The sequence below is a fragment of the Excalfactoria chinensis genome, chromosome 7, assembly GCF_039878825.1.
Source record: "Excalfactoria chinensis isolate bCotChi1 chromosome 7, bCotChi1.hap2, whole genome shotgun sequence".
In the NCBI taxonomy this organism is placed as follows: domain Eukaryota; kingdom Metazoa; phylum Chordata; class Aves; order Galliformes; family Phasianidae; genus Excalfactoria; species Excalfactoria chinensis.
Window position 1 is genome coordinate 176,503 of NC_092831.1, and position 25,653 is coordinate 202,155.

Genomic DNA, 25,653 nt, shown 5'->3' on the forward strand with positions numbered 1-25,653 from the left:
CAGGCAGCTGGACGCTAGTTGTTGTTGTCTCTGACAAAACATGTATTTAAGAAGATGTCTAAGCCTTATGTCTTTTTATATAATTTATGTAATTTTATAATGATGGTTATCTGAGCACCTCTACACTTCTGTGAATGGGCACAGCAATCCCAAGGATGGTAATTTTATATACAGTGCTGAACTTGTGATCTAGAAGACGTTGTTGTTTAGGGATGTTGTCCCTGCATGCTTTAGATTTACCACAACATGCGTAGGACCACAACTGAGGACTAAAGGTTGACATCTGGAAAAACCCAGTTAGACTATTTGATTTTGTGACTTTTCTATAGCACTCCAGTGTAATCCTTTTTATTTGTTTATTTTATTAGCCGGTATATACACCAAAAAGAATTCATGTTATCTTTAATTACACAAATTCCCGCTGCCTGCACTGCCCGAGCTAACCGTGGTTAGTAGAACTGAGTAGCCACCGTTCGGATGAGCTGGTGATTCACAGCTGGGCGTAGTGAGTCATTTCCCCAGCTGTGAAATGCGGACCTGCTCAAGTAGCCCGCGCCGTTCGTGACGAGCTGTTACTCTTCAGCGAGGACTTCGGCAGCTGACGAGAGAAACACAAACCCGGAAACCAGCCCGTGTTTGCTGCGATCCCCGACCTCAGCTCTGGGGCGGGCGGAGGCGTGCAGGGCCGGGCTGTCAGCGCCGCTCCGTTCCTGCGGCCTGCCGTTCCTGCGGCCCGCCGCTCCCGCCGCTCCCGCAGCCGTCCGTGCGCCGCGCAGCTCCGGCGGGTCGGCGGCAGCGCGAGCCTGTGGGCGCTGAGTGCGCGGCGCCACCTGCCCGGCCCGGCCCGCCTCGCTGCCGTGCGCGCGCCCGCTCGGCGCCGCCAGCTGCCGTCTGCCTGGAGCCGGGAGAGCCGCGGGACCGTAAAACGCCGCTCCGCAGTTCAGCGATGGCGGCGGGTGTGGCGGGACTCCGCGCCGCTACAGCCGGACGGCGGGATGCGGCGGGCAGCGTGCGGACGGGATGGGGCACAAAGAGCTGCTCCATGAGGGGGCGGAGCTGGCGGGGCAAGCGCGTGCGCAGTGCCGCCTGCCACAGCTGCTGTGAGGGCGGCGGCGGAGGAGCCCCGTAAGGGCTCGCAGTGCCGGTAAGGGCTATCAGTGCCGGTAAGGGCTATCAGTGCCGGTAAGGGCTCGCAGTGCCGGTAAGGGCCGGGCGGGGCGGTGCTGCGGTCCGTTCCGGGCGGGCCCGCTGCAGGCCCTGCTGTCCCCGCGGCCTCCGAGTACGACGGCTGCCGGCCTTGCGGAAGGGCCGCGGCGCTGAGCGCTTCCCTGAATGTCGCCGGAGATCGCAGTGAGTGGCGGGCGCTGCGCGAGGGGCGGCCGTGCCGGCGGGTGGGTCACGGCCCGAAATGCCGGAGCGTTTTGAGCAGCGTGGCCGCCTGCAGGGATTAAAAAGGGCGAGCTGCTGGGGACGCGGCGCTGTCCCGTTAAAGGCTGTCCGGCAGTTCTAAAGAGAATCGTAGTGAAATTGGGAGGGTCTTGATGTTAAACAGACAAGCCCTGAGTACAAGAGCTGCGTTATTTGGTTTACAGTGGTACACCATTGTGTAGTACACAAACATTAAAGAACGCAGAGGCTGAAATGGTAGAACTTCTCGGCCATACAAGGAGCTCACACCTAACTGAAGTTTTCTCTGAACTCCCAGACGGTGCTGTCATGTCGTTTTTAGCCTTTGTCAGCCTTCTGTAGCACTCTGTTCAGCAGCTCTGTTCCTGCCTGAGTCCTGCTCTATGGTTCATATTCCCCTCAGTGTGTCTCCTTCCCCCATCCTGGTTCCTCTCCTCGCCCTGTTGCCTGTTTCCCTTTTCCCGTGCTACAGCCAAGGAGAAGGAGCAGGGATGACGAGAAGCAAGGGGGCAGCCTTTCTTTCCAGTTTCCAGTAGAGCAGCCGTGGTTTTAGCCCTCTTTCCGTTCTCTGACTTCTCATGCTCCTACTAACCCTTGCTCTAAGCACTCTAGGCCTATCTGTGCAGAGCTGCAGCAGTGCTGAATGAAGATGTGAATCTTCTTTTCAGAATTTGGAGATCTCAAGGAAAAGAACTTTCCATGTTTTCCGTCTGACTGTGTCTGACAGTTTGGCACCTAACCAGGTCGTTCCAGGAAGAAAAAGTCCAACCTGACCTGTGGTGGTGCAGGTAATCGCTTGGCTAGAAGCGAGGAATGTGATAAAAAGGAAGAGGTAGTGCTTTTTCTCAGTAGTCACATTCGAGTCTCAGTCTTTGTTCTTGCTTGCTTCCCATAGCCGTTAGTTCAGAGTAGATGTCAGTTTTTAGAATAAAGCCGAACTGTAGTTTTTGGTGATTTCTGTTTCCATCCCAGCATGTTTGTGGCCTGTTCTGCTCTTAGCTGGAGATCTAGCATTCATTTAGCAGCCTTTTTTGTACATGTAGCTGTACTGGTGCCAGCTGTGTAGGGACGATGGGACAGATTGCTGCTGCTTTCACAGAACTGGCAATGCAGGTGGTTAAAGAGTGGATGGTTTGAAAACAAAGGCAAAGATACCTTTCAGCTACTTCATGCTAGCTTGTTAGGAAAACTTACGGTTTTTTTTTCCCATGTGAATACTGTTAAAGATATTGTTATATCTGTGGTGCAACCCGAAGTGATGTTTTGACTTTGGATGCTAATCACATGGTAGGAAGAGATATTTGTTTTATAAGTTGTTAGCTTGGAGACTAGATTCTACAGTGCATGCGTGCTCTATTATGTTTTGTGCAGGTGCAACTGAGAACAAATTTGAACGGTGAATTTATTAGCATAAATGGAAGTACTGAAACAAAGTATGCTGCCATTGCCCTAAAATCAAGTAGTTTTTATGTGAGCTTCAGAGTTGTATTGCAAGCTTGCAAGTTGACTTAAATAAGAATTAAAACCTGTATTAGTATAACCAATTAAAAAATCAAAACCCCTCATTTCCGTGTTGTGTATATGCTCTGCTGTAGGTTGAGAATAAAACAGTACTTAAGTGGAAAATTAGCTTCTGCAAATCCGTTATTTCTTCCAGGAGAACGTGTAGAATGTTTCTTAGATGCATCTTAGTAAGGTGGCTATGTATGTCTTTTTTTTTTTTTTTAAGTAGATTAAATGGCGACATTAATTCACACTTTAACGGATCATAGTGATGATGTCAACTGCTGTGCCTTCTCATCGTCATGCTTGGCTACTTGTTCCTTGGACAAAACAATTCGTATTTACTCTTTAAATGACTTCACTGAGCTCCCATACTCACCTTTGAAAGGTCACACGTATGCTGTCCACTGCTGTTGCTTCTCTCCATCGGGACACGCTTTAGCTTCGTGTTCAACAGATGGTTCTACTATTGTTTGGGACACTCATGATGGTCAAATGCTGGCAGTACTGGGGCAGCCCACTGGCAGTCCAGTCAGAGTCTGCTGCTTTTCTCCTGAGTCCACGTATCTGGTGTCAGGTGCAGCTGATGGAAGTATTGTTCTTTGGAACATGCACTCAATGAAATTCTACAGGTGAGTGCCAGATACCTTCTCACAGCTTTATTCACTATTACGGAAATATGATCTGTTACAAGTGCTGCTCTGGTAGTGCTGGGCTGTATACAGACTTGCAGACCTCACACTTCTGGTGTATAGAGAGGAATAGAGTTTGGAAGACCAAAAGATCATAAATAGGGGAAGTGCTGAGTGTTTGTTTCTTTTTAACGTTAAGCAATGCGAGCTCAAGAAACATGATTATTTTAACTTTCATTTAAATCGTGTTTGTTTTTAATTCAATGGTTCAACATGAAATCAGGATACTTTGTATATTGTATGCATCTGATTTCTAAACTGTCAACAAACTGTGGTATATTGGTCAGCAGAGTCTGACTGCACTGCATGCTTTATGTTCAGTATACTGTAATTTTGTAACAGCATTGAAAGTGCAACAATTGCAGAAGAGTAGCAAAGTCCTCTGCTACAGCAAGAGAGACTTGCTCAAGTGTGGGAGCCGTAGGCATGGAAAAGCAGCTGCTTACCTTCCAAAGGCCTCTGGTAGGCAGGGATGTCCATCAAGATACCTGTGCCTCCAGTGCTAAACCTTGCATAGGGTCTGGGTAGGGGTGGACTCTGGCTCTAGTCTTTTAATCTAGGTATGTAACAATGTGACTATTGTATATGGAACAAGATCTTGGAAGCTTGATAGTAATCCATGAATCAAAAAGGGTGGAAAGTGTTAGCGTAAACTCTATTGTTTTGAGATAAGATGTAACAGCACAGAAATGAGTATTAGAGCTAAACCTTTAAGTATTGTCATCAACATTTCAGCTCTCCTTCCGAAGCATGAAACTATTTGAAACAAAGCAGGTGAGTATTTGTAGTGAAGCAGCACAGTTAGGGGCATGAACCCTCCTCCTGTCATCTTCAGAATCTTCCTCTATTGCCAAAGTCTTCAGGCCAGTTATTGTTCTTGGTATATAAGCAAAACATTACTCAAGTAGGAGAGCATCAGCTACACAGACTCTCCCTGAAATAGGAAGGAAGTTAAAAAATTAAAGTAATTGTCCTCTGGCTGTCAGTATGAAGGAGCAGCTGTTTTTGAAGGTGAAACTTGTTTGCTTTTTGTTATTTTTCCAGTCAAGACTGCTATTGCTTTTGTGGTCTCTCTGCCTTTGCCTTCCACAGCAGTGATTTAGATGTGAACTGATTTGTTTTCAGAATGATTTTTGTTATTTGAAATCATGTAAATCTGGAACCGTGTCCATAAACAGAATGGATTCTAGTGAATTCTTGCCACCATATTCTAAGATGGGAAAAAAAAAGAGAAAAAGGGAAAAAAAAAAAAAAAAAAAAAAAGAAAGAAAGAAAGAACTTGATTGTTCCTTTCCTATCTACCTCATTTCATTTGTATAAGTTAATGTTGAAGTACTAACGTGCTCACAGTAGTCAGCTTAGCTGTTTATTTTGGGGATGTGAGTATGCCTATGTATTCTGCAAATGAATTCCCTGGGTAGTTGCTCGTGTCTGTAATTACAGGGACAAAACGTGCAAAGGTAAACCTGTTATGCTTTTTTTACAGCTGTGATCAATATTATTTAGAAATTATCAACGTACCTAAAAATTACATCTGAGTTTTTAGCTACCCAGCCTGCAGTGCTCTGTTTATTTTGCAAAAGTTGAGTGTGTTGATGCCAAAAAAAGAGAATTCCTTTACCACACTGTGGTATGATTTGACGAAACATACAGGTTGTAAGTACAACAAGGAAACCAGTTAGTCCTGATCTGCTCCAGTCAGCTGCATTGTTGAGACTGACTGTCCAAATTGTGAAAGAAGCTGCAAGTTAAATGATTGTTATGATGGATGTGAACAGCCTCAAAGCATGTTCATTTATGGACATTTCTTAAAGCATTTGCCATTTCTGTAGCTAGGACACTGCTAATAGAGCTGAAAGGCAGAAAAGCATGCTCTGAATGCATATGGGACTCTTTCTTTTACTGTTTTCATAGTAGAAGCGATAGCTTTTTCTGTCTGAAAGTACTAAAAGCTGTGCTAAGGAAACAGAGCTGTGTATGTGAAAGGAAGGAGTGGTGTTGTATGCTTAGTGATTGAATTAAGGGAGTCAGCCATTTTTGGAGTTCCTAGGTGTCTGGTTAGAGAGAATATCAGGAAAGTATATTGACTTTGTCATCTGTGGCGTTGACACCTCTAGCAGTAAATACAATTTCTGTCACCAAAAGAGAATGTGCAGCTGTCCTAGAAAATACAGAGTCGATAACACTGAGATCCTGTGTGGCGTGACTGTTGTTCATGTCTGCGAGTTCTTTTCTCCTACACTTAGAGATTCTGCTATGCGCACTGGGTCTGATGCAGTGTCTGTTAAAAGGTGTGAGATGTTCATTTGACGTTAGATTACCTTTGGATATCCTAGAGAATGGTAGGTTATTGGCCTTCCGGAGGCATTTACTTATTTGCTAGGAAGTCTCTTAGGGTCAGTTTTTACAAAGTATTGACTTAGTTAAAATACAGAAATCAGTTTTCAAAACTGACTTTGTCCTTACATCATTAGCTGGAAATCTCAAAGTATTCCACTCACTCACAGCCTGTCGTAATTGCCAGTAGGTTTTCTGTAGGTCGTGCTGTAAGAACAGAACAGAGAATTGTGGGAATTCTTTTGCCCTCTTTGATTACATGTAATTCTGTTATAACTACTGTGTATTTATCCTTCACTTTCAAAATACCTGTAAGTCCTAGCAGATTATCTTCAGTCTGGAACTTATCACTCAACTGAAATGCGTTTGCCATGGGGTGTCACCTCATGTTTTTCCCCAAGGGGCAGGTCCTGGATCCTACAGCTGTGCTTTTTATTTTTTTGCATCTCATTGCAACTGCTCAATTTCTCTGCCCTTTGTTAGGGCAAGAAGTTCCAAAGTACAGAACTTAGTATGACTTGGCTTATTCTATCAGATTGCATTTGAGACTTCAGCTGTTCACAGCCTTTCTTCTAAACTCAGTTATCATATACTCTTACTTTTCAGATCTGGGAATGTTAAAGATGGTTCCTTGGTGGCCTGTGCATTTTCTCCGGATGGAAATTTCTTTGTCACTGGATCATCATGTGGTGATTTGGCTATTTGGGATGATAAAATGAGATGTCTGCGTAATGAAAAAGCACATGATCTGGGCGTTACCTGCTGTTGTATTTCTTCACATCCAGTTTCTGGTTAGTTACTTGACTCTTCAGGGGAGGAACATGGCAGAAATATTAAAAAAAAAAAAGTGATTTCATTTCTCTCAAGCTCTTATTTTCATGTTCTTTTTCTCATCAGTGCTCAAGATGCAAACGACATTGGGAAGAGCTGAAATTTCTCCCTATTGTGAATACTCTTAAGCAAGGGCAATGGAGAGGCTGATGGCAAGGAATATGCTAGGTCCACAAACAAAGCTATTGGTGTGTTTCTGATAGCTTTAAGTAGCTAATTATGCTGCCAGGGCTTTGGAATGTGTTTGGGCAGCATCTGTGAGGCTTATCTCCTGAGACTAAGAACAATGTCAGAAGGTGCAGTACTTGATTACCATTTCTGCTTAACACTTTCTTACTGTGCTTCCCCAAGGGACAGAACTAGATTAAAGCAATGCAAAGAACTATAAACACAATAAGCGGAATGCTTTGGCTTTGATGTGTGAGCAGGTAGACTTGTTTTCCCTCACCAGACTTGGTGCAGTCTTGGGGAGAGGTGAGCCACCACCTCCTGAGTCCTGCTAAGGTGTGATGATAAAAGCAGCTTTTGCTAAAAGATTTAGTGAACCTTAACAGCAGACAGCGTGTTCCCCTTCTGAGGAGCTCGGTACGTACAGCACTGTGGTGCCCATTAATGACTTGGTAGCATGTGAAGTGTGTCCAAATCTTTTGTGCTGTGAAAGAATTCTCATTCTGGCTGATTTACCAAGAAATGTGTTTTTACACCATAGTAGCTAACGCATGCCACTCATCTCAGTAAGACCCAGGAAAATGAGGCACGGTGACATTTGATGGATCTGTGGCAAATCCAAAGATCTGCCATGGCCACAGTAGCACTGATGGCTCCTGTGAACTGCAAACAGCTCTGTGTATATGAGGATGTTATTGCAATAACCAGATGAAAGTGAAAATACAGAAGAACAAGAGATGAAACCTTAGGGGTAATTTGATAAGGTTCTTAACTGTAACTGTTTTGACATTTCCAGTGAGTACCGAATGGGAATTATGAGTCCTTATTTAAATTTATATATTACATTATACTTACATTATTATGTAAACATGTTACAATTTGCTAATTTTCAGCCTTTAACCTGGTGATTCTTGTTTTGAGACTTGAAAATAGCGATGGGGCTGGCATGTCAGTTCACTAGAGTAGGAGAGTAGAAGGAATTTGGCTGAGAATAAGAGAAAATGATGGCAGAAACAACACCTGGAATGTGATGATAATTGGAAATGTTTACATCCTTGAATAGAAAGAGGGAAAGCTACGAAACTGTTCTACCATTGTATTTCATCTTTAACAACTAATGCAGGTGTTTCTCAGTAGTGATTTGGTGGTCTGCGGTTGTGAAACATCAGTTGATAGAAATGAAAAGTAGTTTGTCGTATTCTCAAATTTTGTACATGTGTAAATGATTTTAAATATGAGAACTGTTGAAGAAATGGAAATAACCACTTACAATAGGGAAATAACCGTCTGCTTCAGGCTAAAAGGCAGTATTACTGCGCTTGGCAGATAGAAGAATCAGACTCTTGTCATCCAATAAAACTTCAAATATGAGCATAGTGGTCAATTCTGGGTGTTATCTACTTGCTCAGGGAGTAACACGGTGGCAATAAATATTCCTTACTTGCATATATTTTGAGAACTTCTGCAGTTCTTTCTATCAACACTTTTTAAAGTTCTGAGATTAAGGAGATTTACCAAGTAGTGCTGAAAGAATGCTGATGTAATTTACTGACATGCTGTTATTTTTTGTGCTTATAAATTTCCCATTAATATTTTTTAATTTTATCAGATGGTGAACGTGCATCCGGATACTTCCAGATGGCTTCTTGTGGTCAAGATAATAAGATCAAAGTCTGGTTTATTTTGTTTGCGGACTTCTTAGGTGTGTATAGTGATGCTTCTTCCCATGTAAGCATCTTAACTCTTTAGTGACAACTTACATCTAAGATCAAATTTATCCTTCTGTCATGGATTTGTAGCCAAATTGGAAATGTTCTTTTAATTGATTTGCTAGGAAGCAGCTAATGCATGAGAGACTGGGCCCTGTGGCTTTTTATTTAGTGATCTGTTCAGCAATAATAGTAAAGATTAAAAAAAATTCCCCCAGTCCTCTCAATATTATGATAAATGTTTGCTTTTAATTATCATTTTCGTTTCTAGTAATGAGTATTATTTCTGCCTTGGCCTTTGGGCACATTGATAGTTTGAAACCTCTCGATCTGCTAGGCAAGGGAGAGATTTCCTTTCATCTTTCAGTAATTTTGGCCTTCTGAGCAAGAGCTGGAGGAATGAAAACAGTGTGGCTGTGATACAACTGCAGTGTAATCTGTGTCAGTGGTTTACGAGCCGGTGTGGCCTGAGTCTGTGACTGATGGGGTGAGGGGACCCACAAACCCTGGGAGAGGGGGAAGGCAAAAAAGGGAAAAGGCAAGGAGAAGAGAGATGGGCCTAAAAACACAACGGTGGCAATGAGCTAAGGGAGAAAAAAACTCATTTACTAACTATGATATCAGAATGCAAGATAACACAATATAATACAATATAATTGGAATTGAGGCTAATAGATAAAATGAGAGAGTATCCAAATCCAAAGGCCTCGCTGTGATGCTGAAGGTGGATGGCTGGGGAGCACGCACCGCAGGGAGAGCAGGAACAGAAGGGACATCTTGTGACCTGTAAACAGCTTTATCTTTCCCTCTGAATGGAAAATGGAAACAGAACAGTGAAAGTCTCCTGGGGGAAGTTGTTGTTCTCTTCTGAAAAGTAGCTACCTGGAAATATGGACCATCCACAGAACTGCAGCATTAGCTCTTTAACTCCCAGTGCTCTACATGATGTTATGGTGTTGAGTACTGATGACCAAGTCATGAAACCGTGACTGTGTGACTGCATCGCAGAGATGAGGCATATGGCCAGAATCACCTTCAGTGGGGATTTTTGTCACTGCTTATATAGAAATCTGTAAGAATGAATGTGGAATGTACAGATACCCAATTATCTAACATATTGTTAGACAGATGCTAAGGCTACAAGGTGAAGAGGTCATGAAAGTTAAAATTATGTTATCTGTGTGATCCTTTGTCCCTTTTTCTATAGGCAGTATGTCACAGAGTCAGGTATCTGAGGCAGCTTTATGCCCCTAAAAGCATGTTATCTTAGTACCTTGTCAAATATATCAATTTACAATAATTTCTGTATTTTTAGGTGGTGAATTAAGATATAAGTACACACTGAGTGGACATTCTGCCCCAGTTCTGGCTTGTGCATTTTCTTATGATGGGCAGTTGTTAGTTTCCGGGTAAGCTGTACATTATACTTGTTGAAATTTCAGATGGCGGTCTGTTACCTTAATCGGGTAACCTTAAGAATCACGTCCAGACCACACTCGAGTACTGTAAAGCAGAAAGTTTAAATGAGTTGCAGAGTTCAAAGTATGTTTCCAGTAATTGCAGAATAGTTCTTTGCTCTCCAGAAGCAATGAGTTGTCTTTCCAGTTTGTGTCTGGTGGGGATTGGGTTTGAAATGTTTGATTTTGAAAGCTCTATTCTCTGTGCATTGCAATGAGATTCATTGTTTCTGGGATTTTTTTGACATTTATGTGGCCTTCATTTAATTATTATTGAATTGCAATGCTTCCTTGCTTTGCAAATGAAGATTTTAGAAGTGCTGAGAGTAGTTAATGCATAGCTGGATTCGGTGCATGGTGCACAGAAATGTGTGCATTACAGATATCTCTTGCAAATACCTATTTGTACCTTGTGGGGAGCCGTGGAACTGGGGACCGGTTTGCATGAAAGCTCCCTCTGCATCAGAAATTATGGAAGTGCAGAATTTGGGGTTTTATGCATTGTTTTTAAAATGCTGTAGGTAGAGCTAATGAGTGCCATTGTCTTAAGCTGGAAATGGATGGAGCTTTGCTTTCCATAAAGCTCTGTTATGGTGAGTTCTGTTGAGAGTTCTATTTGTTCATTTTACTCGGGGGAAAGCTGGGGTTTTTGTGTTGTTTTTCCCCCCCCCTCCTTTAATTAGAAATAGTTTGATTCCTTATTCCTCTGTGTATAACTTTAATGTCGATGTGTTTGATTTTTGCTTTTTTAAAGGTCTGTGGACAAGTGTGTCATAATATATGAGACTGTAAGTATGGTGTACTCGTAAGGTTATTCGTGACCACTCATTTGGTTGTCTCTATTAGCACTGCTTCTGCAGTATCCTGTCAAGATAAATAATACATTATGGAATTGGAACTACAGAACCCTCTGTTTTTAATTTTTAATCTTCAATAAGTGTAACTTATTGATCAGAGAAATCCTTCAGTAATTGTATATAAAGCGCACATTAAGTAGAAGCATAGTAAATAATTTAATACAAAAATTACATTAAGTACAATGACCTTTCTTCAAAATCATTCTCTTTAGGTGTTTTGTGTAATACTGTTATTATATCCTTTGAGTTCACCTGACAGTGGTTTATACCTTTATGACTTTATCATATTGAAAATAATGATTTTGCTGAAAATGACAGATGAACAGATTTTAAGCTTCTCTGCACATACTGCTGAATTGACACAGATTTTCAGTGAGGGTTGCATGCTTTTCACCAAAATGACTAACCTGATACCTTCACAGTTTGGGCCCAGTTGTATCAGTAGTTTGATGCTTAGATCCCCTTTAGGAATGGCACGTCAAGGTAATGAAAAATGCAGGAAACGGCAGCATCAATGTTTCTTAATGCTGTTTGTCAGATTTTTAGCCTGAGGTTTTTAACATAGGGCACAATACATTTTTTAGAAGTTCTGTTGCCATTATGAAGGCTGAGGGAGGTTAGGACAATTGATCTGCTTGGGAGAGAGACATTTTGGCCCAAAATAGGGCTCGTTCCTCATGCTGAGTAGTTAAAGAAAACTAGATCAATTAGTAGCTTGGAATAACTTTGCTCTTCGTCTTTTAGTTCTTTCTTTACATATCAAAGAAATACTACCTTTAGTTGTAAGGAAAGTCTCTCAAAACATATGTTATAACTGGCAATTCACGGACTCGTTTTTAAGTAGCATCTAGTATACAAATAAATGAACCTCTGATGTAACCCTCAGGAAATTGTTAAGATTGTAGTATGAAGTCTGCTTGAATTTCAGTAATCACTTCAGGTCATTTTTAATCCTAGATTTGTAGAAGAAATGTTTTTATCCGCATGAATAATCAGCCAATGTGGGTATAGTTAATTCAGCTGATATTTGTCCTGTTATTACGGTGAAGGGTAGCCTTTCGCCAGGGTGCTGAACTGAGGGTCTCACGTAGGAAAGACAAGATACATATCTGGCTTTGCTGCTCATTGCCTTAGGCAAGGTCATATTCCTACTCTGAAGGCAATTCCTTTCATATTCAAATAAGAAATATTATTCTTATCTCTGAAAGTATGTGTACAAGTGAGTGAACATTTGCTTTATTCTTTAAGATAAGAAAGTCTTTAAAGTCACAAATATTCTTTTTTGCAGAATACTGGCAATATCCTTCATACTTTGTCTCAGCATACCAGGTATGAATCCAGTATGATAAATGTCTTTTACTATTAATAAATAAAAGAAATTAATTCAATGTCATGTCAATTTTCACACTTTTAGGTATGTCACAACTTGTGCCTTTGCACCACGTAGTCTCTTACTTGCCACGGGTTCAATGGATAAAACTGTGCGCATATGGCAGCTGGACAATAAGCAGCCCTGTGCAGGTCAGTGTTTGAAGTGTTTTTAGCCTATTCTTTACACAACAAGAATTCTCTATTTAAAAAAACAAACGAACAGCAACAAGCAACTCATACATAGATATTAGAATATTGAATTCTTTTTTCCTAGTGTTTCCCATTTCTTACTTTCTGTTTAGCATTTAAGATGTGGCTGTTAATTCCCAGAGCACTGAAAGACTTCTCCAAGATGTTTACTTGGTAGCAATTTAAAGAGAAAATATGCTAATTGAAAGCGTAATAGTCAACAAGATATATAACTTGCCAGTTGCAATAGGAGGAAAAATATAATTCAATTTACAAAATATGGGAGTACCTGAAGCATGCGGCGTAAAAATAAATGGATCTTTGTTCAAAGCACAAGAATTAAGTCTGGAATTTGGTCTGCTTTGATAAGGAGATATCATACTTGGCTTTAGTGTCTGCTGACACTTTTCAGTCTCCCGTTCAATTCTGACAGATGTCAGCACCTGAGAGATTTAATTCCCCTAAACTTTGAAAATCAGTCAATAAAGACAAAGCCGAGTGAGTGTCCCCCTATGAAGCAGTGTTTAATGAGTATTGCTTTTATCAGACATTAGGGAATGCGGAATAGTGAGAGCGTTTAGAAAATGCTCATTACTTCCATAGTTCTTACAGGTTGGGTTTGAGTTTTTGTTTTTCATGTTTTGCTTACTTTTATCTTTCCTTTCCAAAGGAAATGCTGTAGAAAATGACTCTAAGATGAGAACTGTTGAGAACTGGTCAGAGGATGATGTTTCAGCCTGGCTTTGTGCACAAGGCTTCACAGAACTTGTTGGGCTTTTCAAAGCGAATGACATTGACGGCAAAGAACTCCTGAATCTTACAAGAGAAAGTCTGAATAATGAATTAAAAATTGGTAAGGGTATAGAAATCCAAATAGTTTGTAATCTTTTGTGTATGTGTAAAATGTTGGAATGAAAGTAAGTTAGAAGTTCATGCGTGGGTAAGTTTTCCTGAGATACGTTTTTAATCACGACCATTGGTAACTGAAACAAAGAAAAGTAATGTTGCATTATCCCAAGGACTGTATGTTTTCCTTTACCTGGAGATGTAAAACTGCACATGGCACTGGCAGTGAATGTTGATAAGTGGTCTTACCTGCTTTTGTTTCTGTTTTCTGCTTTTAGATTTTGGGCCGTTAAGCTGTGGGAAAGTAATTTCACCTTTTGTATAGACTTACTGATTCTGACTTGGTTAATAGGATTCTCCAGCTTTTTACTATCAGTTTATAAAAGCATTATGTTTATAATATTACATGGTGAAATCCCGTAAATTTAGCAGTGAGATTCTTCAGAGCACAGTTAGCATAGCAGAAAAATACAAGATATGTTTTATTTTGTACTTTGTAGGTAAAGCATTTGGTGTCAGTAATGCACAAGCAAACCTTACCAGCCTCAGACACTTTGCAATTCATCAGGCATCCTTCTGGTTACTGTTGACCTTTCACTTTATTGCAAAACTGCAGTTACGTTTTAGAAGGAATCCTAGGCTATGGCATTGTTACCACGCACTTGAATTTGTTTTGCCATTTGTTTTCATTCCCCCCGATGGATTGCTGTCCATCAGGATTGGCATGCACCGGCCACAGGTCTGCAGACTTCTCTGCATTTGATGGGGTTGGATGGACTGAGCTGTATTTCCTCTGGCATAGCAGTAATGCAAGAACCAACCTCTCTGCCTCATGTAATTGTGTTTTTTGTTCTATATTCCAATAACTTTAGAGTCTCTTGGCCTGCGCAGTAAAATCCTTCAGAAGATTGAAGAGCTGAGAATGAAAACTGTCCCTGTTTCTGCTGTTGTTCCTGATGAATTCTTATGCCCTATAACACGGGAGCTCATGAAGGATCCTGTTATTGCAGCAGGTATGACTTTGAGTAATGTTGAATAACACGGATGGCTTAAGGGTATGGGATATGGATATGGGAACACAAAAATTGGGCATATCTTTCTACAGTGAATAAACTAAATTAGTCTGAGTAGCTATTGCAAGAAAACAGAACTGTGGGAAATGTTTGGGCAAATGGCATCCATGACAGAGAAAACTATCATGCAGTTCCTTTAGTATCAGCTTTACTGACAAAACCATGTAGATTTTTTTTAATGCTCTTTTTGTGCCTCTGCAAGTATATATTTAAATCCTCACTACAGACCAGTCTCTGCAAATACATGATGGAATTGTGCATGAGGGAGACAACAGCAAAAACACAGCCCCGTTGCTAACTACACAACTGTATATGTGGCACTTAAAAGGTTGCACAGAAGGTCAGATATCCCACTAGTTTTTGTGGCTTTGTTCCTCTCTTTTAATGCTTTGAAAAAAAAGAATACAAGCTGTTTGTTACTTATATAATAACAACGTGTTTTACAAGGACTACTCCAAAGTTAGTTCTGGCTGTTTTGTTTTGTTGGCCCATAACATCAGAGAGAGCTGTTGGTGGGATGGCAGCAGAGGTTGAACCTTCCCAGCAGTGTTCCATTATGTGCTGTTGCTGTGACAGATGGCAGCAGAGCGGGAGTCTGATCCAGTGGTGTCTGACAGGGAAGTGCAGATGAAACAAAGCTGTCACTGAATTCCTTCAGGTGAAGAAAACGGCACCCACTGACACCCATCAGTGTCTGCTGGAGGTTTACGAAGCCCATACAGTGTTAGTGAGCAGAGGGAAGCGGTGGGTGCAGTTTCAGCGGTGGTAGCAGTGGGTCACCTCAGCTGGTGCAGATTTTTAGGAGCCTGGTATGCAGACTCTTGTTCGTCACTGGCAATAATGCATTGCTAAAGGTGGTGACTGCTGAACAACGGTGTTTTGTAGCTGAGAATTTGCTCTAACCAGTAGTGCTATTATGCACTTAATAGCTGTTTTAGTTTGCATGGAAATAAGTAGGAGGCATTACTTTTGGAGCAACTTAATTTATGTCTATGTGACCCACAACAGTTCTTACTCACTAAATCCAGGCCCAGGAAAGTCAAAGGTTGGTTCAAAAGAGACTGAACAATTTCGTGTGTCCTGTGTTGTCATCACCACATTATTTACTGCAGGAACTGATCTCAGTACTGCTGGACAAGCTGTTACATTACATCCAACTACATAATTTGTCTACATCTCAATTTTTTATTTGGAAATACTGACTTCCTTCTGTCTCTCACATAATGTAAAGCATATGCTGTGTAACTGCTGCGTTGTCTGTAATGCAAGCTTTGATGATGGTTTCTTTGCAGATGGGTATTCCTATGAAAAGGAGGCAATGGAAAACTGGATCAGCAGTAACAGGCGATCAAGTCCCATGACAAATCTTCCTCTTTCCAGCCTTGTGCTTACACCCAACAGGACTCTGAAAATGGCCATCAACCGTTGGCTGGAGACTCGGCAGAAATGTGGCGACAGCACTTCGTCTTGAAGGTGTTACTAAAATGAAGGTACGTGTCGCTGGACGTGGCCTATTGGAGATGCTTGTGTCAGAAACACCCAGAGTGAGAAAAATTCTCTTCTTCCCTGAGTGCCACTTGTAATGTTTGTGCTAAAAGAACATCCTCACTGTTGGAAGCTCCTAAAAAATTACTGAGTGTTTTTTAAGTGATAGTTTTCCTGTGTGGTGTTTCTGTTTAAGAAATCAAACACCAACATTCACCATTTTGCAAATAAATGTTCTCAAGATTTTCCTCCGCATTTACGAGTTTTCAAGTCTTCATTTTGCAACGTGGGTCTGAAAGCACAGAATTTGTATTTTATTTCTGTTCTTTAATTAGAAAAAGCACCTTTCCCCGTTCCCTGTGAATGAACGGGCACTTGGAGGAACGGCAAAGAATTCTTCCTGAGCCGCCACTGGCTGCATCTCACACAGCTGTAATCGTAACTTTATTTTGTATGGAAAAAATACAGTAGCTGTGCAAAAATAGAACTACAGGGCAAGAATAATATAACTTGTACAAAATACCAAAGAAATAGTATGCAATAAATAAGCTAAAGCATCATAATGTGAACTCAGGAAAGAAGTTATAAAAACACATACAGCTGTTTACAACATACACACATCACTGTACACACAAGACCTGAAAAGTGACAACATCGGGTTGAACACTCCTGCCAAGCGGCAGAAATGTCGCCGCATCTCTTCAGTTTGCAGATATTCTTGTCACTGTAAAACCTTTTTTCCTCTGAAAAAACTCCGCAGCTTCATCCTACACAGTAACTTCACATGCGCTTTGCCTCCGACTTTCATCTGCATTTCATTTCTTGGGTTTCCCATCAAAATGCTTCCTGAACATTTCACTGCTGTACCTTTTTTAATGGATAAAGAGCCAATAGATAATGTTGCTTTAAAATAGCACCCAAAGGTGATTAGGTAAACTATATAAAGTGCGGTTATTGTTAACATGCTGTAATATCGTGTTACTCAGTGCAATAACCAATATGGTCAAAGCCTTTCAATACACATGCAGATGTTACTGTTTGTTTTACTTGTTACTAAAAGTAGTTCTATTTACATCTCCAAACATGACTGCTTCCAGTCTACTCATACACAAATCAACTTCCTAAATGTACATCATGCACCTCAAATTGGAGCCCACTAGAAAAGTGATAAAATACTATCTTTGATTTAATAAAAAACAAACATATACAGATCTGCAGAGTACACAGCATCTATTTTCATAACGCTGTTTTGATAAGTAAGCACTTAAGCATTACAGAGGCACAATTATTGTGTGAGTGATGAGATGCGATACAACCAAAAGCAAGGACTAAAGCCCCATGGAGAAGCTCAATTTTATATATATATAACATATTATATATTATATATATATAAATTCTTCTGGGTGGTAAAGTGTAATGGAAAGAATTTCAGTACTTTGGGTCCTAGTCTGATGGACTGACTGACTGATGGATCCGAACTGACTCTTCGCACATAAACCTGCTATTCCAGTTACTGTGTCAGCATGAACAGCTTGAAGTGGTTGTACCCCACAGAGCACTGGTCTGCATGGTGGGCTGAGCACACAAACTCACCAACAGCCAGCCGCTACCCCACCATAGTGGGAACACCTTATGATGTCATAAGCAAAGTTTTACCACTATGTAATATACAAAATAATATTTACACATTTGATTCAATAAATGATCGCTTTGGTTTTGTAGAGGTGATGTGGCTTAAATGACCTTCCTTACTGATGTGAGGGTGTTGTTTTGATGGTGCATCTGGGTATAAATGCAGAACTGGTTTTGGTGCTCTATTATCTTGACAGTAGGCGGCTGTTTGACACTGAAGCTCCTCGTGTACTTTAGCCTGCATACCATTCTGGTTGCTCTCTCCTGGGACAGCAACAGTAGAGGAAGTTTTAGTCTGGGAGTGTTTGACTGAAAACTGATCAAAATTAGAAGACTGAGTGCTCCCAGAAGGAACATTCATTGATGATCCATCTGAAGCCTGGGAATGCCAAGAGCGACTGGACTGACTTTGCTGCTGAAACCTGGCAGTCTTATCCATGATTCCCATGAACGGCGTATTGCGAGGTCTGTGCTCAGCAGCAGCACCGTGCACTTGATTAACTTTGCTCTCCTTGATTCGAACGTCTGGCCCCTTAATGCTATCTGCAAAACTGCTCACTGAAGTTAAGCTGCTGGTGGAGCCGGCAAGAACCATACTGCTAGGTGGAGAACTAGAAGAGACAGTGCTGGGTGCAGGACTTTGCTGTCTTGCTTCACTGAAATTCATTTGGAATTGGGCTGGTGATGGGTCAGAGGTTTTAGATTTCTTTGCAAAAGAGTGCTGTGAATGTGAACACTGGCTGGATGTGAACTTCTCATTGCACAGCTCAGAACTCGCTCCAGTGGAAACGCTTCCAGGTGATAATGTGCCTGTCCCATCTAAATGCTGAACTTTAGAGTGTCGAACTGGCACAGGACTTTGGGAAAGATGCTGAAAAGGTGATTGTGTCTTTGTATTACATTGATTGCTTCCCAGTTTTGATGCGGGCTGGATGGAGCTCAGGTGCTGATTAGTTTTTACAATCTGTGCTTGCTTTGTTGGCTGCATGACCAAGCCTGGCTCTCTCAGATATTTAGTGCCTGTTCTGCCTTGAGGGGACAGAGGTCTCGCTTTCTGCTGAACGCTGTCTGGAAGGTTTCGAGTGTATGATGAAGCAGCTAAGGAATGTTGCATCCTTTGCGAAGAAACAGATTCCTCAGGGTGTGGAAGTTCTTCCTCATTTTCCTGAAGATGGAAGTTCTCATTCACACCTTGAATAACACCCTCCTCCTCGTTATCAGAGCTGTTAATTTGCTGTCCTGCCTGTGGGCACTGATGCTTCTGTTGTTGCATTCTCTGGAACTGCTTACATTCCTCTTCTACTCGAGCCAGGAGACGTTTAATTTCTTGATTGGTAGGACACAGCTTTGTGGCTTCATGTAAGTCAGCAAGAGCAGCGAGTAGCTTTCTGTATGAAAAAGAACCCAGAATTTATTAATAACAACCTGCGACAAGTTTGAGTTTCAGCATTGCCTATTAAGCAGTAATATCCACCTCTACCACTGTCAAATACATGTTCTGATTTGTCATCTCTTGCCAGATGTGGTGAAAAGATAAGAACCGTATAGTCTCCAACCTAGGAAGTTCTAGAGTGGAAGCACAGAAGGACCTAATACACATGGAAATGGTACCAGGAAAATAATTTTTTCATTCTAAATTCCAGCTACAACTGGTGGAGAAGAGCAGCAGTTACAGAAAATGTTACAGAGTTTACAAAAGTGAATGTGGACTCACAAACGTCATCAGACAGTACCTGCTGTTCCTTTTGGCTCTTGCTCGAGCATAATAGGCTTCGTAAGACTTGGGTTTCAAATCCAACGCTTTGGTAGCGAATTCTTCAGCCATTCCAAAATCCTAATTATTGAAACAAATGTACTCATTATACATGGACAACAGAAGAAGGCTGTGGGCACTTTATTCACAGTACCACTTCCAAAAGTGCAGACAGCTTATCCAGTATAGAAAGTTACCTCTGTCAGTAAGGAAGAGCAACCACTTTCACGAGGTCTGGAGACAGACAGTACCTCAATAACAAACATTGTCTGTAAAGTCTAACAGAAACTGACTCTAACGTATGTAAGAAGCAGCGTTACACAGTTATTTTCAGTCCACATGTGTTAAACTGCTAGAGGAGACTGCATGGGGAACAAGGAAAGGGATCCCTTCAGATAAGAACACTGTGAAGTACGCTGTGAAAAAAGAAAGAATAAAGACTTTGGAGTTAGGAAAAAGGAAAAAAAGGCATTGGAGGAGTTAAATTTGTCCAGAGCTTTCTTGGATGAGGTGTGTGTCAGTGTTAAAGAAGAACTGCAATAGGTCTCATCTATTTGGTCTTCATTTAACGAGAACAAAAAAGCCGTTTAGCAAATTCAACTAAACCAAAGACTGGAATTAACAAGGCAGACTGAAAATGGGGCAATGATGGCCGTGGAAAGATGAATCCAGTCTGATTTTTAAAACCCCCGTGCACAGCACGAGAAAAGTTACCAAGAAAAAACTAAACCACAAATCAACACATGAGAGTACACAAAAAGAAATTCCTCCTTTCCCTACCCCCTCACTGGTCACAGAGTCACTTCCAGCTGTTAGTGTGAGGCTACTGAAAAACACAGTCTGATCCAGGGAGGCGGCTGGAGACTGCAGTTCTAACTGAGAAGGTAAAGGAATGGCACTTGCACAGCAGTGCTAAAACTGCCCAGACAAATCCTCAGCATCCATGTTTAAATTTCCTTCATATTGAAACAGATGCCACGAACAACAGGGGAGACTTGGGAATGAAGAAGTCTGTGCCTGCAAAGAAGGAACTGTGTGAGGTGCATTCATGAAGTCACAAGGTTTAGCTCTAATGGCCATTCAGGTTCTTAGCAGCCATCTGATACACTGCTGAAGGTACAAAAGGAAAAACAACTCATACCAGCATGCTGTAGAAGCAGGCGTTTGATAACGAATGCTGGTGGTGGCAGCATTTTCCACTCAGTCCTTTCAAAGTACCAAGAATGCCTGGCAGTTTGTCATTCCAAAATGATGGTAACATAACAGCTGTGATAGTTCCCCCTTATCTTACCAACTGTCTCGATTTGTTCACACAACTAAGCCCCAAAACAGAACACACTGAAAAGAATTCTAAAACAACAACAAAAAAACACCAAAAACAACCTTGTCCAATGTTTGGACCACGTACCAATGTTTGCTAAGAGAGAAATCCTAATACTCAGCCACATCCATATGCTTTGGAGGAGTCTGCACATCCTCCCCTGTGCTGCCTTTCGAGCCCATCATGATGATGGAGAGTCACGGGAGCACAGCAGCAGCAATGCATAACAGACGCTGTCAGTAACGTGGTAGAATTGGTGTCTAAGATTCCCAGTGATGGAGAAGCAACAGATTAAAAATAAGAGCTTACATTTGTTTTCCGGCGACACCGTGATAAATTTAAGTACAGTGAGACTCTCATCTCATTGAATGCTTTCATTTCTTCTCCAAATCCTTCCCTCGGAAACTTCCTCAAGGCATACTGATAGCGCTGTGCTGCCTCTTTCATCTTGCCTTTCTACAAAATCAGGGAATAAGGAGCTTTTTCAGAAACTGATATTATTACAGTGCTGTTACAATGCAACCACATTCCTATTTGAAATCTACCAACATATACTCTTCACAGAGAAATACATATATATGTAACATATTTGTAACATACGTATATACATATATATACATATATGTCCTGGTGAAATACCATTAAAAGGTTTGAGTTTAGAAACATAAACTCTAATTACCTCTTAAGTTCTCTTTATATATATTAGAGTTTATGTTTCTAAACTCAAACCTTTTAATGGTATTTCACCAGGACACCACGTACATTAATACACACTACCTGTACCAGAACAATTCTTCAGGTACGTGTACGACACCATGCAATTCTTAATTCCATTTATTTATTAAGGAGAGCGATCAAATAGCTGGTGATGTAGTTTATTAAAGCTCTAAGATATTTCTGATAAAATACATCCTTAACCAGAAATAATGTACCCTTCATCAGGTGGTGCTACCACAGTGTAAGGCATGGATGTAGAAGGATGAGGAGAGAGAGAAGGAAGTGGTGTAACATTCAAACATGCAGCCCAGCTACTCCAGCTTCAGTTCAGTGTCTCAGCCATGAGTATTGGGTGGAGGGCTAAGTGTGGAAACATAAAAGCAGTAAAGGATTGCCCCCTCACTTCCTAACAAAGGCTGAGAAGTCATTGCCGCATACTGGAAGCATGTTGCCATAGTTTTATGACTTTAGTTATAGGTATTCCACATCATAACATCATGTAGTGCATTGGGAGTTAAAGAGTTAATGCTGCAGTTCTGTGGTTTGTTGACAGTTCTGTTGTACCTGCCTCAGAAAAGAATGAATGAACTACACATCCTGGAAGACTTCACTGCTCTGTTTCCATTCAGAGGATGAAACTGTCTGGGAGTCAGACACTATAATCATAGAGTACTGCTATCAGGAAAAGAAAAGCAACCTACTTTGTACAGCATGTTTCCTTCTTCCATCAGTTTCTGCAGTAGAATCAGGAGAATATCTGGTTTGGAGGTGGCCATTGCCCACGCTGCATTTCCTGAAAGTTCAAATGTAACAATCTCTGACAGAGTGAAAAAAAAAGATGTTTCTGACAACCATTCACACCAGAAAGCCTTCAGTGAGTACTGCATCTACGTGAAACAATTACCATTACTATCGATGAGTGCATGTATTCAACACACATTTATCTACCTGTCCCATCCCACTCCACATAGCTGGCAGTCAAATACTAAACGGTATGACTCATGGTCTAAAGGACAGCATGGAAGTCTACTGGGAAGCATAAGCCTGCACAGGTATCTGTGTTTAATCCTACCGAGTGACCAAACAAACACACATAATGATTTAAAGGCACAACAGGTTCAGCAGTCATTATGCTGACAGCTGCAATATGTACCTGCCTATAATGCATGATTCAGCTACACTTCCAAAAACGTACAGTTCTACAATTCATTAGCATAATGTTACTTAAACGTAAAACTTCTTCACCCAATCAGTAAATGCTGTCTGGACTAAGGATCACTATTACCATGAACATTATTTCCTTATGACAGAGTGACCGTGTAAAGATTAACTCCTCAGGGCCTCTTAATTAACACACACAAAGGAGCAGCACAGGACTACGACCATTTCCTCACTTCTGAAGTGAGTCATGAGCAAATATCTTTAAAAGAAGGAGAGATACCTGTTTCTTAAGCTGGCATCCACAAACCAAAGCAGTGTGTACTTCAAGAATTATTTATTCAATCTACTTTACAGAAGTGACAACTGTAGCATAGCAGACAGTTCTTCCCCTTGAGTTTAGGTTGAGCCAGGTCTACTAACCTAGTTTAGCTCCTTTTCTCAGGAGCATAACCACCACCGAGGTGTTACGGCATCCGATGGCTCTGTCCAGTGGCCGCATGCCGCTGTGGTCAACATGCTCAATCATTGCTCCTTTGTCTACCAAATACTGCACCTGTGAAAAGGAACAAAGCAAGCTTTGTTAGGGTCATTAGGGTTATTCCTGGTTATCAGGTTATTCCTGGTCAGAGATGCACAACAGTGAAACATGCAACCTACTGCCTAACCTTCCTTGAAGCGTGCCGAGCATGCTCCCCAGAGGATGTCTGCATCATTTTAGCCAGCCCACAGAATACAGCAGAGCATGGGAATGCTGTCAGACTGCGCCTAAGAGCCGCACTGTCCCAGTTAAGGACAGACAGACCACACCGTCCAAACCCCTGGAAGCAGCTGTACCAGAAAGGCAGACTGGCGGTGCGGGACGTGTGCTTCCAGCTGCTGACCAGGGGCTGCAGGCACTCTGTGAGGCACGGGGCGCAGCACCCAAATGGTGCCCAGCAGAGGCCACAACGTTGTACAAAAACAATACAAGGGAAACTGAATACTTTTGTCTTTACAGCATTGTAGTTAACAATGCAAACGAAAGTTGTGGTGCTGAAGAACTGCTTCCTGGTCAACACAAAGGAAAAAAAGCCCCAAACAATTATTTTATTAATTTCTTAGCCATCTATCCCAGCTGTCTAACACCACTGTTTGAAGCATAAATGCAGCAAATGTGAAATGCAATAAGAGCAAATAAGTTTAGGAAAACAAATGTCAGATACCATCAGCTTTCAAGCACTAATTTGTTCATCAGTAACAGTAATTAAAAGTGCAGTATTTAGGGTATTGCACCTTGGTTACTCACAGAAATTTCCTATTTTGGCTGATAGCTTTTTTCTTAAACTTTGTTTTTTGTTATGAAAAACCAATACAAGTTTTGTTTTTCTACTATTTAAGAACTACTTACAATGTCAGCATCTCCATAAAAAGCTGCCAGGTCTAGAGGCGTTCGTCCGTTTTTGTCTGTCTGATCAACTGTTGCGCCCTTCTCAACTAAATACTGAACCACTTCTCTGTGGCCTTTCAGGCATGCCCAGCCCAAGGCTGTCAGCCCTTCTTTGTCCAGAGATGAAATAGTTGCACCTATAAAATGAAAATCAGCCTTGTAATGGAGATGTCCTTTTTAACGTGCAGAATAACCTAACTGACATGAATGCAGTCTCTGGTACGGCTGCGCAGCACTGAAACAGTCTTTGTTTTCTACCTGCAGAAAGGAGAAATTCCACAGTGCTCAGATGTCCTTCACAAGAAGCCACCATGAGCGGAGTTCTGCCTTGCTTGTCGCTTAGATTCACATCAGACCCGTGCTTCAGGAGAAGTTTAGCAATCTGAAATTAAAAAAAGCAGAAATAAAAAAATTCAAAAATAAATTATCAAGTTTAAATTCTAGCCATTATGTTATCAGGCATAAACTTTTACATCAGAGCACCAAGGTGTTATTTATATATATATAATATATATATAGCAATATCTCTGAGAAATCCTGCTCAGCTCAACTACTGCTTCCTAACAACTCAGAGGCTTCTTTTGATGAGAGGGGTGCGCATGGGGCTCCTCACTCTGAGGTCCTTGCTACTTGTGCCATGCACAGTCTGCACAGTCCATTGCATCTGAAACTGTCTCTGTTCTTGGCAGAGCAAATAAAGCATTTTAAATTCTACACATTATTTTTTACATGTATTACAACTACGATCAGCAAACAGCCAATGTGTTCTCAAATCATTTATGTAACTTGAAGTAACTTCAACTTCTGAACACGTCTGTTCTGTTAGAAGTCGATGCACCTAATAAAATGTACACCGTTTTATTGCAGGGATAAAGATGGGGAGGACAGCTTCCCACGTGAGTGTCAGATGGCAAAGAAGGATCAGACCTGCCAGTGCCCCTGCCGCACTGCGCAGAAGAGCGGCGCAACGCCCCTCCTGTTGGCTCTGCTCACAGCTGCTCCACGTTCAAGAAGTAACTCGCAGACTTCCAGTTTTCCTCTTCCTGCAGCAGCTGTCAAGGCTAAAAGAAGCATTCTCATCAGCATCTCCTCTGATTTAACACATCCTCTGACTACACGAGATGATAGAATCATAGGCTCAACCACCCAGCCACCCAAAAGCACAAAGACTCAAACAACACACGAAGTTGTGTCCTCTTTTAGTTTCTTACATTCCATCACTGAAGAATGGTGCTTCAGGTAAGGGTTGTCCTGCAGCTATTTTGACTCTAGATGTTTTACAAAGTTGCAAGTTGGGGCAAAGTGTCTCCCAGCAGAGGAATACAACAGCTCACAGCTGTCTGGACTTGGACCTTCCCCTACACCACAAGCTATGATTGCACAACCAAGCACTAACTTTAGGAGTAAAGATTCCCATTTCATTAAGCAAGAGCCTCAATACGAAACTTTGAAAAGAAAATACTAAGGGAAGATGAATTTAGACAGCTCTTCAAAACCAGGCTTCCTAAAGTCGTTGTGAAAACTCATCTATTGAAATTCAACTCAGGTGCTGCTCACACAATAAGACATGAAAGCATCCAGCTGCAGGCTGCATAGTTTACTGTGTCCCTTTAAAAAATGATAATGATCCAGTATCTGCCATACATATAAAGGCCTATCTTTTCATCCACTGTCCAGCCAGGAAGGAAGGATTGGCCTAGATTTCTGGCAAATGGATG

At 41.5% G+C, this 25,653-nt stretch overlaps 2 protein-coding genes across 13 annotated transcripts in view; one reads left to right on the plus strand and one right to left on the minus strand.

Moving 5' to 3' along the window:
* The first annotated feature begins 382 nt into the window (after positions 1–382).
* Positions 383–24,940, plus strand: WDSUB1 (WD repeat, sterile alpha motif and U-box domain containing 1). Of its 9 annotated transcripts, XM_072342517.1 has the most exons (13): positions 383–1,350; positions 2,076–2,239; positions 3,140–3,542; positions 6,546–6,730; positions 8,548–8,640; positions 9,963–10,056; positions 10,859–10,892; positions 12,250–12,290; positions 12,376–12,482; positions 13,192–13,374; positions 14,240–14,380; positions 15,733–15,930; positions 24,803–24,940. In XM_072342517.1, exons 3-12 carry the CDS (start codon positions 3,145–3,147, stop codon positions 15,909–15,911), a joined length of 1,455 nt encoding a protein of 484 aa, XP_072198618.1. In that variant the 5' UTR covers positions 383–1,350; positions 2,076–2,239; positions 3,140–3,144; the 3' UTR covers positions 15,912–15,930; positions 24,803–24,940. The 9 variants fall into 9 exon arrangements, with proteins under 9 accessions (XP_072198618.1, XP_072198620.1, XP_072198614.1 ...); XM_072342519.1 differs by lacking the exon at positions 2,076–2,239 and having other exon boundaries at positions 3,137–3,542; XM_072342513.1 differs by lacking the exon at positions 2,076–2,239.
* TANC1 (tetratricopeptide repeat, ankyrin repeat and coiled-coil containing 1) overlaps positions 17,605–25,653 on the minus strand; it is a 57,662-nt gene continuing 49,613 nt past the window's right edge. For all 4 annotated transcript variants that reach the window (XM_072342510.1, XM_072342509.1, XM_072342511.1 and 1 more), the window contains 8 exons: positions 24,863–24,996; positions 24,194–24,317; positions 23,897–24,072; positions 22,930–23,062; positions 22,050–22,141; positions 20,941–21,087; positions 19,291–19,391; positions 17,605–18,945 (listed from right to left, as the gene is read on the minus strand). In XM_072342510.1, coding sequence (XP_072198611.1) covers positions 17,607–18,945; positions 19,291–19,391; positions 20,941–21,087; positions 22,050–22,141; positions 22,930–23,062; positions 23,897–24,072; positions 24,194–24,317; positions 24,863–24,996 — 2,246 coding nt within the window. In that variant the 3' untranslated portion in view covers positions 17,605–17,606. The remainder of the gene's footprint in view (positions 18,946–19,290; positions 19,392–20,940; positions 21,088–22,049; positions 22,142–22,929; positions 23,063–23,896; positions 24,073–24,193; positions 24,318–24,862; positions 24,997–25,653) is intronic.